Source organism: Chiloscyllium plagiosum, chromosome 11, assembly GCF_004010195.1.
Source record: "Chiloscyllium plagiosum isolate BGI_BamShark_2017 chromosome 11, ASM401019v2, whole genome shotgun sequence".
NCBI classification, from domain to species: Eukaryota; Metazoa; Chordata; class Chondrichthyes; order Orectolobiformes; family Hemiscylliidae; genus Chiloscyllium; species Chiloscyllium plagiosum.
Genome location: NC_057720.1, coordinates 2,789,082 through 2,804,599, shown reverse-complemented (window position 1 = coordinate 2,804,599; position 15,518 = coordinate 2,789,082). Strand labels below are relative to the sequence as shown.

The window sequence follows — 15,518 nt, the reverse complement described above, 5'->3', positions numbered from 1 at the left end:
CTGTGTATTTCCTTCTTAGTAATCCTCTGTTGTTCTTTAATAGCTTCCCAGTCCTCCGTTTTCCCACCTATCTTTGCTATGTTATACTTTTTCTCTTTTGACTTTATATGTTTCTTAACTTCCCTCGTCAGCCACGGCCACCCCTGCCTCCTCATAGGATCTTTCTTCCTTTTTGGAATGAACTGATCCTGCATCTTCTGCATTATACACAGAAATATCTGCCATTGTTCCTCCACTGTCATCCCTGCTAAGGTATTGCACCATTGAACTTTGGCCAGGTCCTCCCTCATAGCTCTATAGTTCCCTTTATTCAACTGTAAAATTGTCACTCCGATTGTACCCTCTCCCTCTCAAATTGCAGATTGAAGCATATTGTATTATGGTCACTACTTCCCAATGGCTCCTTCACTTCAAGGTCACTGATCAATTCTGGTTCGTTGCACAATACCAGATCCAGAATTGCCTTCTCCCTGCTAGGCTCCAGCACCAGCTGTTCTAAGAATCCATCTCTGAGGCACTCCACAAAGTCTCTTTCTTGAGGTCCAATACCATCCTAATTCTCCCAGTCTACTTGCATGTTGAAATCCCCCATAACAACTGTAGTAACATCTTTGCGACAGGTCAATTTCAGCTCCTGAATCAACTTACATCCGACATCCAGACTACTGTTTGGGAGCCTGTAGATAACTCCCAAGAGGGTCTTTTTACCCTTAGTATTTCTCAGCTCTATCCACACTGACTCTACATCCTCTGATTCTAGGTCCCCCCGCGCAAGGGACTGAATATCATCCCTTACCAACATGGCCACCCCACCCCACTCTGTCCGTCAGTCTGTCCTTACGAAAGCACATGTAGCCTTGAATGTTCATTTCCCAGGCCCTGTCCACTTGAAGCCACATCTCAGTTATCCCCACAATATCGTATCTGCCAATTTCCAAAAAAGCCTCAAGCTCATCCATCTTATTTCTAATGCTTCATGCATTCATGTATAGTATGTTTAATTTGTTACTTCCCATCAACTCCTATTTCACTCAACCTTACAGCATGATCCCTTTCCGAGTTTTCTGCCTCATTGATACAGTTGTCTTTCTTGACTTCCCTTGTTCTAACTTTCCCTCCAATTTCCTTCTTAAACATCCAGTTTGTCCCCTCCCCCCGCTACTTAGTTTAAATGTAGCGGTGTTGCAGTAGAAACCCTGCCTGCCAGAATGCTGGTCCCTAACCTATTAAGGTGCAAACTGTCTCTCTTGTAGAATTTATGCTTACCACAAAACATACCCCAGTGACATAAGAATTTAAATCCTTGCTTCCTGCACCAGTTCCCCAGCCACCCATTCACGTCCATTATCTCCCTGTTTCTAATTCTAATTCTAATAAACTAGCCAAAAATTACTTACAATCAACTGCCTTTTTTTTGCCTTTTTTTTGCTTCAGGCATGAATCCCAGAATCTCACCCTCTTCCAAACATTGATCTAATTCCATATCAATAAATATTATTCAATTTGCTTCCAATGCCTTCAAAGGTTGTGTGTTTCAGATTGGTGTTTCTTTGCCAATTGCTTGACTAACCGTGCAATGGTTCCCAAAGAGACCAAGGAGAACTTTGTGTTTTGGCCACAGAGACAATAGGACACCTCAGTAGGAACATGAACAAGGTATTCAACCCCTTAAGCCAGCTGCACCACTTAACAAGAGCAGTTCTAATTCGGGGAGGCAATGGTCTAGTGGTATTATTGCTGCACTGTTAATCAAGAGATCCTCGTAATGTTTTGGGGACCTGGATTCAAACCCTGCCACATCAGATAGTGGGATTTGAATTCAATAAAAATCTAGAATTAAGAGTCTAATGTTGACCATTAACCCAATGTTGGAAAAACCCATCTGGTTCACTAATGTCCGTTAGGGAAGGAAACTGCCATCCTGACCTGGTCTGGCCTACATGTGACTCCAGACCCACAGCAATGGGGTTGACTCTTAACTGCCCTCTGGGGCAATAAATGCTGGCCTAGTCATCAACACCCATATCTCATGGATGAATGAAAAATGAAGATCTTGGATGTCAGCTCAAAGCCAAATTCTTGCCTACCTCTGATGACCTTTCACACTCTTGCTTATCAAGAATCTACCAAAGTCTCTGATTTCACTATCTTTTGAGGAACAAAGACTCATAATCTTCTGTGAGACAAAAAAACTCATCTCTATTTCAAAAGTGACTCTGGTTTTAGACTCTCCCACAAGAGGAAACATCCTTTGCACATCCTCCCGGTTAAGTCCCCTTAGGGTTTTTATGGTTTCATTACATTGCTGATTACTCCCCTAAACTCCACTGGAGAGAAGCCCAGTCTGACCATCCTTTCCTCATGAGACAACCCACTCATTCCAAATATCAATCTGGTGAAAAATCACCCTCGAGAATTGTGGATAATGGAAATCAGAAACAGAAGCGGAAATTGCTGGAAAAGCTCAGCAGGTCTGCCAGTATCTGTGCAGAGAAATCAGAGTTAACATTTCAGGTCCACCTACCCCTCTCCAATTCTGAAAACAATGGGAAAATTTCAATCTCTGTCCCCGGGTCATTGATCCCTCCATCAAAGGGAGACGTTTCTTCCTGTCTACCCTATCTATGTCCCTCATGATGTTCTCCATCTCAATCACGTCCCCTCTTGGTCTGCTCTGCTCTAAGGAAACTAACCCCAGTCTATCCAATCTCTCTCCATCACTGAGACTCTCCATCCCAAGCAATGACCTCCTCTGCTTCCTCTCCAGTGCTATCACACCCTTCTTATAATATGGATTCCAGAACTACACACTGTACATTAGCTGTGGCTTAACCAATGTTTTATACAGTTTCACATGGCTTCCTTGCTCTTAAACTTTATGCCTCAGCTAGAAGAGACAAATATCCCATACGCCTTCTTAAACACTTTTTCTACCTGTCACATTATCATAAGGGGCCAATGGACATGCACATTCTGATTCACGGTGCTCCAGGATCCTACTGTTGATCATGTATTCCCTTGTCTTGTTCATCCTGTCCAAGTGCAGCACCTCACAATTAGCCCAATTAAATTCTATTTGCCTCTGACCAGCCAATCTGTATCCTCTTGTGGTTTAAGGCTAAGATCCTCACTAGTTACCACTCCATCATTTTTTAAGTGAATGTGGATGTCTGTTTTAGAGAAATCAGACAATATTTCCAGTCTTATTCCCTCTTGTTTTTGCTTTGCTTCTTGCTTTCAAGCTACTGTCAGATGGCAAAGGACATGCACATTTCCATTGGGTGGAACGTTAGGGACAAAGTCAGATACAAGTCATTTTACTTCAAAAGGAGCTATTGTTGCTGAACTCACTTTGATATAAATCTGAGAGAGTTGATCAGAAAAATGGCAGCTTCTTTCCATTTTCCCGATGGAATTCTCTGCCTGTTATTCTGGATTCATTATCCTCATGCTGCCTCTTTCTCCTGCAATCATTTCCAGGGAATGACCTCCCAAAGAATTTCACTTCAGCACCAAAAATCACATCAGGCTCCACACATCCCTTGCAGTTCAATAAGGCACTGAACTGTTTTACTGAATTAGTGGTCGATGATGTTTGTTGTTTTCCAAAGTAGCATTTAAAAAAACCTGACCATGGGAAAACTGGAAATCTGTTGCATTCTCAAACAGGATGGCTTTCTTCAGTGGCAGTGAAATGTCAGTGCCCCTGTAATGCCTCAGTCATAAAACTCTCATTCCTCTGTACAAATCCTCCAAGACTTACCTTTTCCCCAAACTGCCTCTGCCTCCCCTCCGTACCGTAACAACTCTCCTCCAGCCCTCGAAGATGTAATCCTCCAATCTCTGTCCCCTGAGCACTTCCTATTTTAATCTCTCCATTGTGCAGTCCATCTCTGCAGCTACCTAGGTCCTAAGCTGTAAAATTCTCCGTCCACTTCTTTTATTCATTCACAAGACGTGGCCATTGCTGGCTTGGCTGGCATTTATTGCCCTTCCCTAATTGGCCTGGAGAGATTGATCGTGAGTCAGCTTCTTGAATACAATTCAGTGGCTTGCTGAAGCAAGAGCAGAAATTGCTGGAGAAACTCAGCAGGTCTGGCAGCTAACAGAGTTAACATTTGAGTCCAACAAGATCTCTTCACAACTTTATCATATGAAGAAGTCGATAACAACCACATGGTGGTGGGTAATAAATTGTGTCGGGTTCGGAAGAAGGGTCACTGGACTCAAAATGTTAACTCTGTGTTTCTCTCCACAGATGCTGCCAGACGTGCTGAGTTTCTCCAGCCATTTCTGTTTTTGCTTCACATCTTTGGCATTTGTAGTTCTTGGTTTTATTTGCGCCACCATTTTAGAGGGCAGTTAAGAGGGAACACCATTGCTGTGGGTCTGGAGTCACATTAGGCCAGACTGGGTAAAGACAATGGATTTCCCCCTCTAAAGGACATTAGTGAAACAGATGGGTTTTAACAAAAATCAGGGCAGAAATGGCTACCACATGGGGGCATAATTTTAAGGTGATTGGAGGATGGTTTGGGGAGATGTCAGAGGTCGGTTCTTTACACAGAGAGTGGTGGGTGCATGGAATGCACTGCTAGCTGTGGTAGTAGAGTCAGATACATTAGGGGCATTTAAGCGACTCTTGGATAGGCACATGGATGGTAGCTACGTTAGTTTGATCTTCAAGTAGGACAAAAGGTCAGCACAACATCAAGGGCCGAAGGGCCTGTTCTGTGCTGTACTATGCCATGTTCTATGATTATTACCATTACCTTCACTAGCCTGTTATTCATTTAATTTTAACTAAATTGAAATCCCCAGCTGCTGTGTTGAGATTTCAACTAATGTCTATGGATCATTATGCTTTGTGTTCGGTTCTGGGCAGCTTATTTAAGGAAGGGTGTTAAAGCCCTGGAGAGAGTTCAAAGGAGATTTATTAGAATGACCCCTGGAATGAGGGATTTCAGATACAAGCAAAGATTGGGCTTATTTTCCTTCAAGCAGAGAAGGCTAAGAGGTGACTTTATTGAGATGATCAAAATTCTGAACAATTGTGACAGGGTAATGAAGGATATTCTGTTTTCAGTAGCTGGTATATCAGTATTTGGCAATGAGAGAGCTAGGAGTGAGATGAGGAGAAATGCCTTTACACCAAGAGTTGTTGGGATTTGGAATGTGCTGTCTGGGAGAGTAGAGGAGCTGGATTCCACAGAAGGGTTGAAAAGAGAGCTGGATAGGTATTTGAAAGGGATGAATTTAGAGGGCTATGGAGATTGGGCCAGAGAAAGCGACGAGCTGGGTAGCTCTTTCAGGAGCCAGTACCGACATGATGGGTTGAATGGCCTCCTTCTATACTGTAAAATTCTGTGATTGGTTCAATGACATAATGACTCTGTTTCCATACCATACCCTTAAAATGGTCACGCACTAACATTGAAAATGTTTTGCATTATATTCATTAACTACCACCATGTGGCTATTATCAACTCCTGCATATCATGAAGTCCATTAAACTTGAGAACCAAAGTTTAAGTTAATTTGCTTGAACTTCAGAGAAGCTTATACTTTCCTGATAGCTCATTCTCTGTTTCCCTTAAACCTTGTTCCAGGAAAAGACAAGATTCCTGTGTGAGTAAACTCAGCCTGTTATTAATAAACAATTAAGACATTGCATCCTTGGAATGCATTGTGCTAATTTTAACAAGGCAGGTTTGGCATGAATAAATGTGGAGTTTTACGAATACATCAGGAGATGTGGGACTTTGGTGTACATCTGCAACCGATTTTGTAAAAATAGCACGATTACCAGTTCCAGGCATTAGCCTATAAATTGTTCATTCTGTGCACCTTTCTGGGAGTTTATGAATGTCAAGTACACAGTCCCATACGTACGGAGGGTGGATGAAGAATAGCACGGCGAGTTGCTCCACATTTATTTTGCAATGTATATCTTCTCGACTCCAGAAGTGATGAGCAGTGTGCAATAAGGATCAGTGCTTTTGTCATTTATATAAATGATTTGGATGTGAACATAGGAGATATGGTTAGTAAGAATATAGATAATTGCTAAAATTGAAGTAGTGGACACTGAAGAAGGATACCTCGGAGTACAACGAGATCTTGATCAGATGGGCCAATGGGCTGAGGAGTGTCAAATTGAGTTTAATTCAGATAAATGTGAAGTGCTGCATTTTGGAAAGGCACATCTTATCAGTACTTGTATACTTAATGGTAAGGTTCTAGGGAGTGTTTCTGGATTAGTGGTGCTGGAAGAGAACAGCAGTTCAGGCAGCATCCGAGGAGCAGTAAAATCGATGTTTCGGGCAAAAGCCCTTCATCAGGAACAAAGGCAGAGAGCCTGAAGGGTGGAGAGATAAGCTGGAGGAGGGTGGGGGTGGGGAGAAAGTAGCATAGAGTACAATAGGTGAGTGGGGGAGGGGATGAAGGTGATTCTTAATGTCTGCTCCTAGAGATGGCAAGCTCAGAGTTGGAATGCTAGTTATTTAGACAGAGTGGAACATCAGAAAGGCAGAGACCATCGAGCCCATTACACCTGCTCTGCCTTTAAATACAATCAGCGAGTCACACAGCACGGAAATAGACCCTTCGGTCCAACTCGTCCGTGCTGACCAGTATTCCAAAACTGAACAAGCTTCACTTGCCTGCATTTGGCCCTTATCCCTCTAAACATTACCTAGTCAGGTACCGATCCGAATGTCTTTTCTGACTGATTAAATGCTCCAAGGCTTTTCATCCCCATACTATCTCTGTTACCCTTTCTACTACAAATATTTATTAATACATTCAAAGACTGAACTTCCACAGCTCTCTAAGGGCACAGAATTCCAAACCCTCACCACCCTCACAGGCAAAACAAATTTTTCCTCATCTTGGGCCTGAATGACATGTCCTATGTGATTCAATGGTGGCCCCTGATTCCAGATGTCCCCTCCACCAGAGGGTACATCTTACCTGCATCCACCCTGTCCATCCCTTATCGGTTTCAATGAGGTCACCCTCACATTCTTCAAAACTGGAGAGAATCCCAAGGCCCAGGCTGCCCAGTCTCTCCCCACCATCCTGGCAACAAGTCTGGGGAACCAGCTTATCCAAGATCTACAACTTTTGTTCCTCCTCTGTGATCAAGCTCAGGACAGGAACAATAAGGCCAACGGTGACCTTTTAGTCCTTCAATGGCTCCAACTAATTCCTATGGCAGGGATTACCTCAGCTTTCTGCTGGGACTACCTCTTGCGACCCAGCCCGATCAAAAGACTGGACGTCAGTCAGAGGAGCGTCCAGCGAGACCCCTTGCTCTCGGCACCCTTGACCCCCCTCTTACCCAGAAACACTACCTCCAATGTCTTACCTTTGACTTGGGTCCTCAGTAATCCTGGGACCTGGGTTGGCGGGGGGAGGGGAGGGGGGGGTGGGGATCGGGCACCCCCTTCAGCAGCAGGCACAGCCCTCCCCCATGGCGATACTTAACACAAAAGATGCCAACCTCTGATTGGCTCACAGGACCTCTGACCCCAGGGTCTTAATTCCAGTCTAGAGCTGCTGGGTGGGCTTGCCAGGACTTGACTGGGAATATGATCAAAGGACATCCCTTGAAGGAGGCAGCAAGGGTCTTTCAGCAGCTCTCCAGCCAGTGGCAGATTCCTTCATGAGATCCTGTCCAGTGTTACCCCAGCAACAGTGAAGGAATAGTGATACAGTTCTGTCATAACTCAGGAAAACCTGACTGGAAAGGAACATCGTTTATTGTTCAACACCAAGAGGGAGCCACCACTCGTGGCGTACATGGGGTAGTCTCAACCTGAGACAGACTGGTCTACAGATTCATTTCTGGGTCTGTTTTATAAAGGGCTCCGGTGGGGAGCCAGAGAGCCTGTAACCATGGGACTTCATACTCAACAAGCTCCATGAGGTGATTAATGAGGGATTTTCTATAGCTCTAACTGGGCGTTATAACAATTTCCACGTCTGCAAGTGGCTTGGAGGGGAACTTGCAGGGGGTGGTGTTCCCATGTATCTGCTGCCCTTGTCCTTCTAGATGGAAGTGGCCGTGGGTTTGGAAGGTGCTGTCTGAGGATTTTTGTCGAATTTCTGCACTGCATCTTGTAGACAGTACACACTGCTGTTACTGAGCGTCAGTGGTGGAGGGAGTGGATGTTTGTGGACGTGGTGCCAATCAAGTGGGTTGCTTTGTCCCAGGATGGTGTCAAGCTTCTTGAGTGTAGTTGGAGCTGCCAATAGTGAATATTCCATCACACTCCTGACTCATGCCTTGTGGAGTCACAAGGTCATGATAATGAGATAAGCATTTATTTCCTTCGCTCCGCCTTCTATCTTCCTATTAAACTTTTCTCTCTACTGTTTCAGAAAGATGTTGTGAAACTTGAAAGGGTTCAGAAAAGATTTACAAGGATGTTGCCAGGGTTGGAGGATCTGAGCTACAGGGAGAGGCTGAACAGGCTGGGGCTGTTTTCCCTGGAGCATCGGAGGCTGAGGGGTGACCTTATAGAGGTTTACAAAATTATGAGGGGTATGGATAGGATAAATAGGCAAAGTCTTTTCCCTGGGGTGGGGGAGCCCAGAACTAGAGGGCATAGGTTTAGGGTGAGAGGGGAAAGATACAGTGGGCAGCACAGTAGCACAGTGGTTAGCACTGCTGTCTCACAGCACCAGAGACCTGGGTTCAATTCCCGCCTCAGGCGACTGACTGTGTGGAGTTTGCACATTCTCCCCGTGTCTGCGCGGGTTTCCTCCGGGTGCTCCGGTTTCCTCCCACAGTCCAAAAATGTGCAGGTCAGGTGAATTGGCCATGCTAAATTGCCTGTAGTGTGAGGGGCAGGGGTAAATGTAGGGGAATGGGTCTGGGTGGACTTGTTGGGCTGAAGGGCCTGTTTCCACATTGTAAGTGATCTAATATAAAAGAGACCTATGGGGCAATGTTTTCACACAGAGGGTGATATGGGTATGGAATAAGCTGCCAGAGGAAGTGGTGGAGGCTGGTACAATTACAACATTTAAGAGGCATCTGGATGGGTATATGAATAGGAAGGGTTTGGAGGGATATGGGCTGGGTGCTGGCAGGTGGGACTAGATTGGGTTGGGATATCTGGTCGGCATGGATAGGTCTGTTTCCATGCTGAACATCTCTATGACACTATGACTCTATTTAACATGGGATCACGATATCATTCTCACATCAACTCATTTCAGCCTCCTGTCATTAAAGCTATTTTGCAACAGTAACAGAAGCTGTTAACATAAATACAGAATGAATAAATGCCAGGAACAAATCAGTTAGAACAAGCAATTGGCTGGGTCTCTTGTTTTAAATAATGATGGAAACTTTAATCCAGATCTTTCTTTGCTAAACTAAATCCCCAAAGTAAGTTGTTGGAAGTGCCTGGACTTAGTTTTCAGCTGTACATTGGCAGAAAGTCCTTGTTTCTGGAACATTCTTTTAAAGGGAAATTTCACAGCAACACTAGAGATTTATCTCCCAGTCTCTAGCAAGAGCACAATCATAAACATGGGTCTGATAGCTACAAAGGTGGGTGTATCTTATCCTCTGTAATTCTACATGATTCATTTTCTGCTGAAACTTGATGCTTTGGGATTTTTGTCATGGGGATGAGATCGGACAATTCGATGAAAACTGTCTGTCACAACAAAGGCAAAGATAATCTGTTTGCGGCATTATCTACAAAATGCCTGTCTCTTTCAAATCCTATGAGCAATAGCAAAAATAACATAGAATCTCGTTTTCTATGTTTAATTAACTTTAAGTTTGTTGACTCACTCTAGGTGGCGTTATTACATATATCAGTTTGTTATTCAGCTGATGGAACTGCAGGCAAATGCTGGCTAATTTTTACACTTCTGCAAGTTCATGGAATGGGAGTAGAGCATTCACTCCTTCAACCTGTTCTAGCCTTTTCTCTGGGTTGACTTTGGTTTAGACAAGTGACTGAGATCCAGTAGCCCTTGGTTGGGACTCTAATTTACGTGCTTCACAATATTCAGTTGCCCACTCACACAATGTACTCTGCATTTTATAATAATGGGTCTGGGAGCTTACTAATGAGTTTGTCAGAAAACTTCAATAATGTGAGAAATATTATTTCAGACAGGAAGATACAAAATTGAGCAAACTGGTCAGTAAGTTAGTTGAAAATGTGTTGCTGGAAAAGCGCAGCAGGTCAGGCAGCATCCAAGGAACAGGAGAATCGACGTCTCGGGCATAAGCCCTTCTTCAGGAACCCTGGTCAGTAAGTTAGGCCTATAATCTCCAGTCTCATTGAAAACCAGAAGATTCTGGAGAGGATTGAGAGGATAGGCACTGAGAGATTCTTTCCTCTGGTCAGGGGAATCTAAAAATACAGTCTCGGGAGAAGGGGGTCAATCATTTTGGACAGAGGTGAGGAAAACTCATTTCACTCAGAGGATTGTAAGTCTTTGCAATGTTCCTCTCCATGAGTGCTCCATTATTTAAGGCTGGGCTAGACAGATGGTTCACCTCTCAGGGAATCAAGGGATGTGGGGACTGTGAGAAAGTGGAACTGAAACCCAACTTTGACCATGATCTTGGGAATGGCAGAAAAGACTGCACAGGCTATCTGTGCTCCTGTATCATATATTCCTGTGATTGGCCATTTAGTTTGTTCCTGGCTGATCTCCACCTGAATTCCATCGAACCTCCATTGTTCCTGAGTTTCCATTGTGACGTTTTTGTTAATTTTGCTGGACAGTCACTCCTCAGCCATTGAGTACATTTAAGGCCATGATATAGAGGTGCCAGTGTCAGACTGGGATGGACAAAGTCAGAGGTCACACAAAGCCAGGTTATAGTCCAACAGGTTGATTTGAAATCACAAGCTTCTGAGCGCTGCTCATTCATCATTCCACGTGACGAAGGGGCAGCGCTCCGAAAGCTTGTGATTTCAAATCAACCTGTTGGACTATAACCTGGTGTCATGTGACTTCTGACCGTATTCAAGGCTGAAGTCAACAACTTTTTTGACCCAAAGTAAATCACTGATTATAAGGACTTGGGTGGGAAAACTGAGCTGAAGAATGAATTGGAGACACCGGTGTTGGACTGGGGTGTACAAAGTTAAAAATCACACAACACCAGGTTATAGTCCAACAGGTTTAATTGGAAGCACTAGCTTTCGGAGCATTGCTTCTTCATCTTTGGAGCAGTGCTCCGAAAGCCAGTGCTTCCAAGTAAACCTGTTGGACTATCACCTAGTGTTGTGTGATTTTTAACTGAAGAATGAAGATTTGAAGAACTCTTGAGTTATGGCCTACTCCTGCCTTTATTTCCTACATTCTTAATGTCCACACCTTGGGAGGTTTTAACTGAGCCAGTGGTGCCATATAAATGTAAACGGATGTGGGGACATCAAACTGCTGGAGAAATGAGAAATCGCAACAACAATTCATTACTTTGAAGCTCTAACCTCTGGTCCTGGAGGACCTGGTAAACCTTGGGGTCCAGGATCTCCAACTTTACCCTGAGGCAAAAAGAAAAAAAAAACATGTCAGCAAGTCTTTCTGAATATCAGAAACATAGGAGGACAAAACTATTCTTCTTCAATCAAGTGCTTCAATGTCTAACATACAGAACATGGAAGAGTACAGCGCAGGAACAGGCCCTTCAGTCCACTATGTCTGTGTACTGAACATGATATCATTCTAATCCTGTCTGCCTGCACATGCTCCCTATCCCTCTATCTGAAGCCTGTTCCTGTGTCTGTCTAATGCCTCTTAAACATTGCTACCATATCTGCTTCTACCACCTCCCCTGGCAGTGTGTTCCAGGCACCTACCACCCTCTCTGTGAGAAACTTGCCTTACACATTTCCTTTCAACTTTCCCCCTCTCACCTTCAACCTATGCCCCCTAATATTTGACATTTCCACTCTGGGAAAGAGAATTAAATGCCTCTCATTATTTTATACACTTCTATCAGCTTGCCCCTCAGCCTCTAGTGAAAACAATCCAAGTTTATCCAACCTCTCCTTATAGTTAATACGCTCCAATCCAGGCAAATCTTTTTTGCACCCTCTCCGGAGCCTCCACGTCCTTTTAATAGTGTGCATACTGCACACAATGCTCCAAATGTGGCCTGACTAAAGTCTTATACAGCTGCAACATGACCTGCCAACTTTTATACTCAATGCCCTGACTAATAAAGGCAAGCCTGCCATACACCTTCTCTACCACCTTGCTCACTTGTGTAGCAACTTTCAGGGAGTGATGGACTTGCACCCAACATCCCTCTGTATATCAATGCTCCTTAGGGTCCTGCCATTTATAGAATGCTTTCCTCTTGCATTTGACCTCCCAAAATGCGGCACCTCACACTTGTCTGGATTAAACTCCAGTTGCCATTTCACTACCCAATTGATCTATATTCTCTTGTATTCCTTTGATAAACTTCCTCACTTTCCATAACTTCACCAATTCTTCAGTCATCTGCAAACCTATTAATGAAACCATCCGTATGTTCATCCAAATCATTGATATAAATTACAGAGCGTTCTGCAAAAACATGTGTTTCATTAACATGAATTGGCTAGAACATGATTGATGAATTGTGGACGCTGTTTGCAGAATATAAACTTTCTACTGAATGGGGATAATGATTTTCTATTAGCAATCTTCTGCTGGGCGATTTTCTATAGCGCAGGGTCACATTTTAGCAGAAAAACCTGTACAAGCAACAGAGATCCCAGCACCGATCCTTGAGGAACACCATTGGTCAAAGACCTCCAGTCAGAAAAACATCCCTCCACAACTACCCTCTGTCTTCTGTGACCAAGTCAATTTTGTATCCAATGTACTAGCTCACTGTGGATTCCATGCCACTTAATCTTCTGGACCAGCCTACTGTGAAAGTAGCACGGTGGCTCTGTGGTTAGTGCTGCTGCCTCACAGCACCACGGACCCAGGTTCGATTCCACCCTCGGTGACTGTTAGTGTGGAGTTTGCACGTTCTCTCTGTGTCTGCGTGGGTTTCCTCCAGGTGCTCTGGTTTATTTTCACAAACCAAAGATGTATAGGTTAGGCGGATAGGCCATGCCAAATTGTCCGAGGATCTACAGACTAGGGTGGGTTAGCCATGGGAAATGCAGGTTACAGGGATAGGGTAGGGGGTTGGGTCTGGTTGGGATGCTCTTCAGAGGGTTGGTGTGGACTTGATGGGCTGAATGACCTACTTCCACACTGTAGACGGTTCTATCACTCTATAAGAGACATTGTCAATTGTATTCATAAAGAGCACACAGACAACATCCATGGCCCTATCTTCATCAATCATCTCATGGAAATAAATCAACATTGACTTGAAGTTGGTGACCATACGCACGGTACCTGCAAGATACCAGTGCTGCCTCAATGGAGGGAGCTCTAACCCTTTCACAAGGTCAAGGTCACAGGCTAAGGATACACAGCAGGTCATTTCGGACTGAGGTGATGAGGAATGTCTTCATCCAGAGAGTGGGGTGCCTGTGGAATTCACTGTCTCAGAAAACAGATGACGCCAAAACATTGAATGTTTTCAAGGAGTTAGATACATACCTGAGGGCCAAAGGGATAGTGGAATATGGGGAGAGAGCAGAAACAGGAAATGGAGTTGGATGATCATAAGGATGCAGGAAATAGGAGCAGGAGAAAGCCATTCAGCCCCTTGAGCCTGCTTCGGCTTTCGATCCCATCGTGACTGAGCTCACCTCGGTCTCAAATCCATTCTCCTGCCTGGTCTCCAATAGCCCTTCAACCCATCACTAATTAACAATCTGTGTATCTCCTCTTTGTGAGGCAGTGGGTAGTGTCTGTACCTCTGGACAAGAGGCTCTGGACTTGAGTGCCAGTCCAGAGCTGGTTGGCGATGGATGCTGTATTTGTGATGTTGTAAATGGCGGGCAGGGAGAGCACGGCAGAGGCTCCACAGGCAAGAGCCAACCACTGGAGAACTTTGCCCATCAGCATCGAGCAGCCCAATAGGAACCTGTGGCCTGGCCCTGAGAAACGAGGATGAGAGAAAAGACAGCCTCTATGGTTCCCCTCCATCAGTTTTATAGTTGTTTTTATGGGTTCTTTCTCAATTTAACACAAAGTTTGTTAATTTTACTACAAGTGAATAACGTATGAAGCCAAGAGTTAACCCGCTCAACCTGGGTCACGCTGTAACAAACTGAACACAATGTTACAGTACCTGTGGTCCTGATTTCCCTCTCATTCCTGGTGGTCCCGGCAAACCAGTTGCTCCCTTAAAGAAAAGTCACAAAGGTCACAATGATGGTAACTGAAATGGCAGATCAACAATAACAGTTATTCTCAGTCAGCCTTTTCGACACGGCAATTAATTAGCAACAGAGACTGAAAGTAGTCAAAAGAACCCAGTGTTTGGAGACCCGTAAATCCAGCAGAGCTCTAGCCCATTGAGGGCCAGGCCGGGTGCAATCCAATGATGGAACCACGCAGGCAAGGCCACTTGAGGTTGGTTCTCTGCAACTGTGGGAGAGAAGGGGACCACAACTGGGAGGGAGACTGAGGGACTGTGATACTGAACAGACAGTAGGAGGTGTCACAGTTGAAAAGAGTGATGGATAGATATCTCGGACACAGGATGGACAGAAAGCTTATTGATCAGGAGTGGAGAGAGGGGCAGAAACTCCCTCAAGGAGCTAATGGGTGCAGACTCGGTCATCTCAGCTCACAAGGGATGCTGGAAAGGTGATTGCTTTGTCGAGCATTCAGACTTGTTTCATTCCTGACTTTCCCCAACATTAAGGTTTGTTAAGGTTCCATGAAGGCTGCCCTGGTTACTGAGTCACCTGAGTCTCTGGCAGAATGAATTCATTGGCACACTTCGACCGAGTGAGGAGCATTGATCCTGACCGTGTGGACCCCTCTCGGGCTGAGATTTATTTCCTTACAACATAGAACACGTGAAATGTGAAAGGGTTCAAAAGAAATTTACAAGGATGCTGCCAGGGTTGGCGGGTTTGAGCTATAGGGAGAGGCTGAATAGGCTGGGGCTGTTTTCCCTGGATGGACGGAGGCTGAGGGGTGACCTTATAGAGGTTTATAAAATCATGAGGGACATGGATAGGATAAATAGACAAAGTATTTTCCCTGGTTGAGGGTGTCCAGAATTAGAGGTTTAGGGTGAGAGGGGAATAAAAGGGACCTAAGGGGCAACTTTTTCACATAGAGGGTGGTGCATCTATGGAATGAGCTGCCAGAGGAAGTGGTGGAGGCTGGTACAATTGCAACATTTCAAAGGCATTTGGATGGGTATATGAATAGGAAGGGTTTAGAGGGATATGGGCCAAGTGCTGGCAGATGGGACTAGAATGGGTTGGAATATCTGGTCGGCATGGACGGGTTGGACCGACGGGTCTGTTTCCGTAAGTCTCTTTTATATCTTTCCCCTCTCACCCTAAACCTATGCCCTCTAGTTTTGGACTCCCTGATCCTAGGGAAAAGACTTT

The 15,518-nt window shown here is 44.6% G+C and overlaps 1 protein-coding gene across 3 annotated transcripts in view; it reads right to left on the bottom strand.

Moving 5' to 3' along the window:
- The window catches only part of LOC122554101 (collagen alpha-1(XXIV) chain), a 461,503-nt gene that overhangs the window by 187,320 nt on the left and 258,665 nt on the right, over positions 1-15,518 (bottom strand). For all 3 annotated transcript variants that reach the window (XM_043698575.1, XM_043698576.1, XM_043698577.1), the window contains 2 exons: positions 14,237-14,290; positions 11,478-11,531 (listed from right to left, as the gene is read on the bottom strand). In XM_043698575.1, the coding sequence (XP_043554510.1) occupies positions 11,478-11,531; positions 14,237-14,290 (108 nt within the window). The remainder of the gene's footprint in view (positions 1-11,477; positions 11,532-14,236; positions 14,291-15,518) is intronic.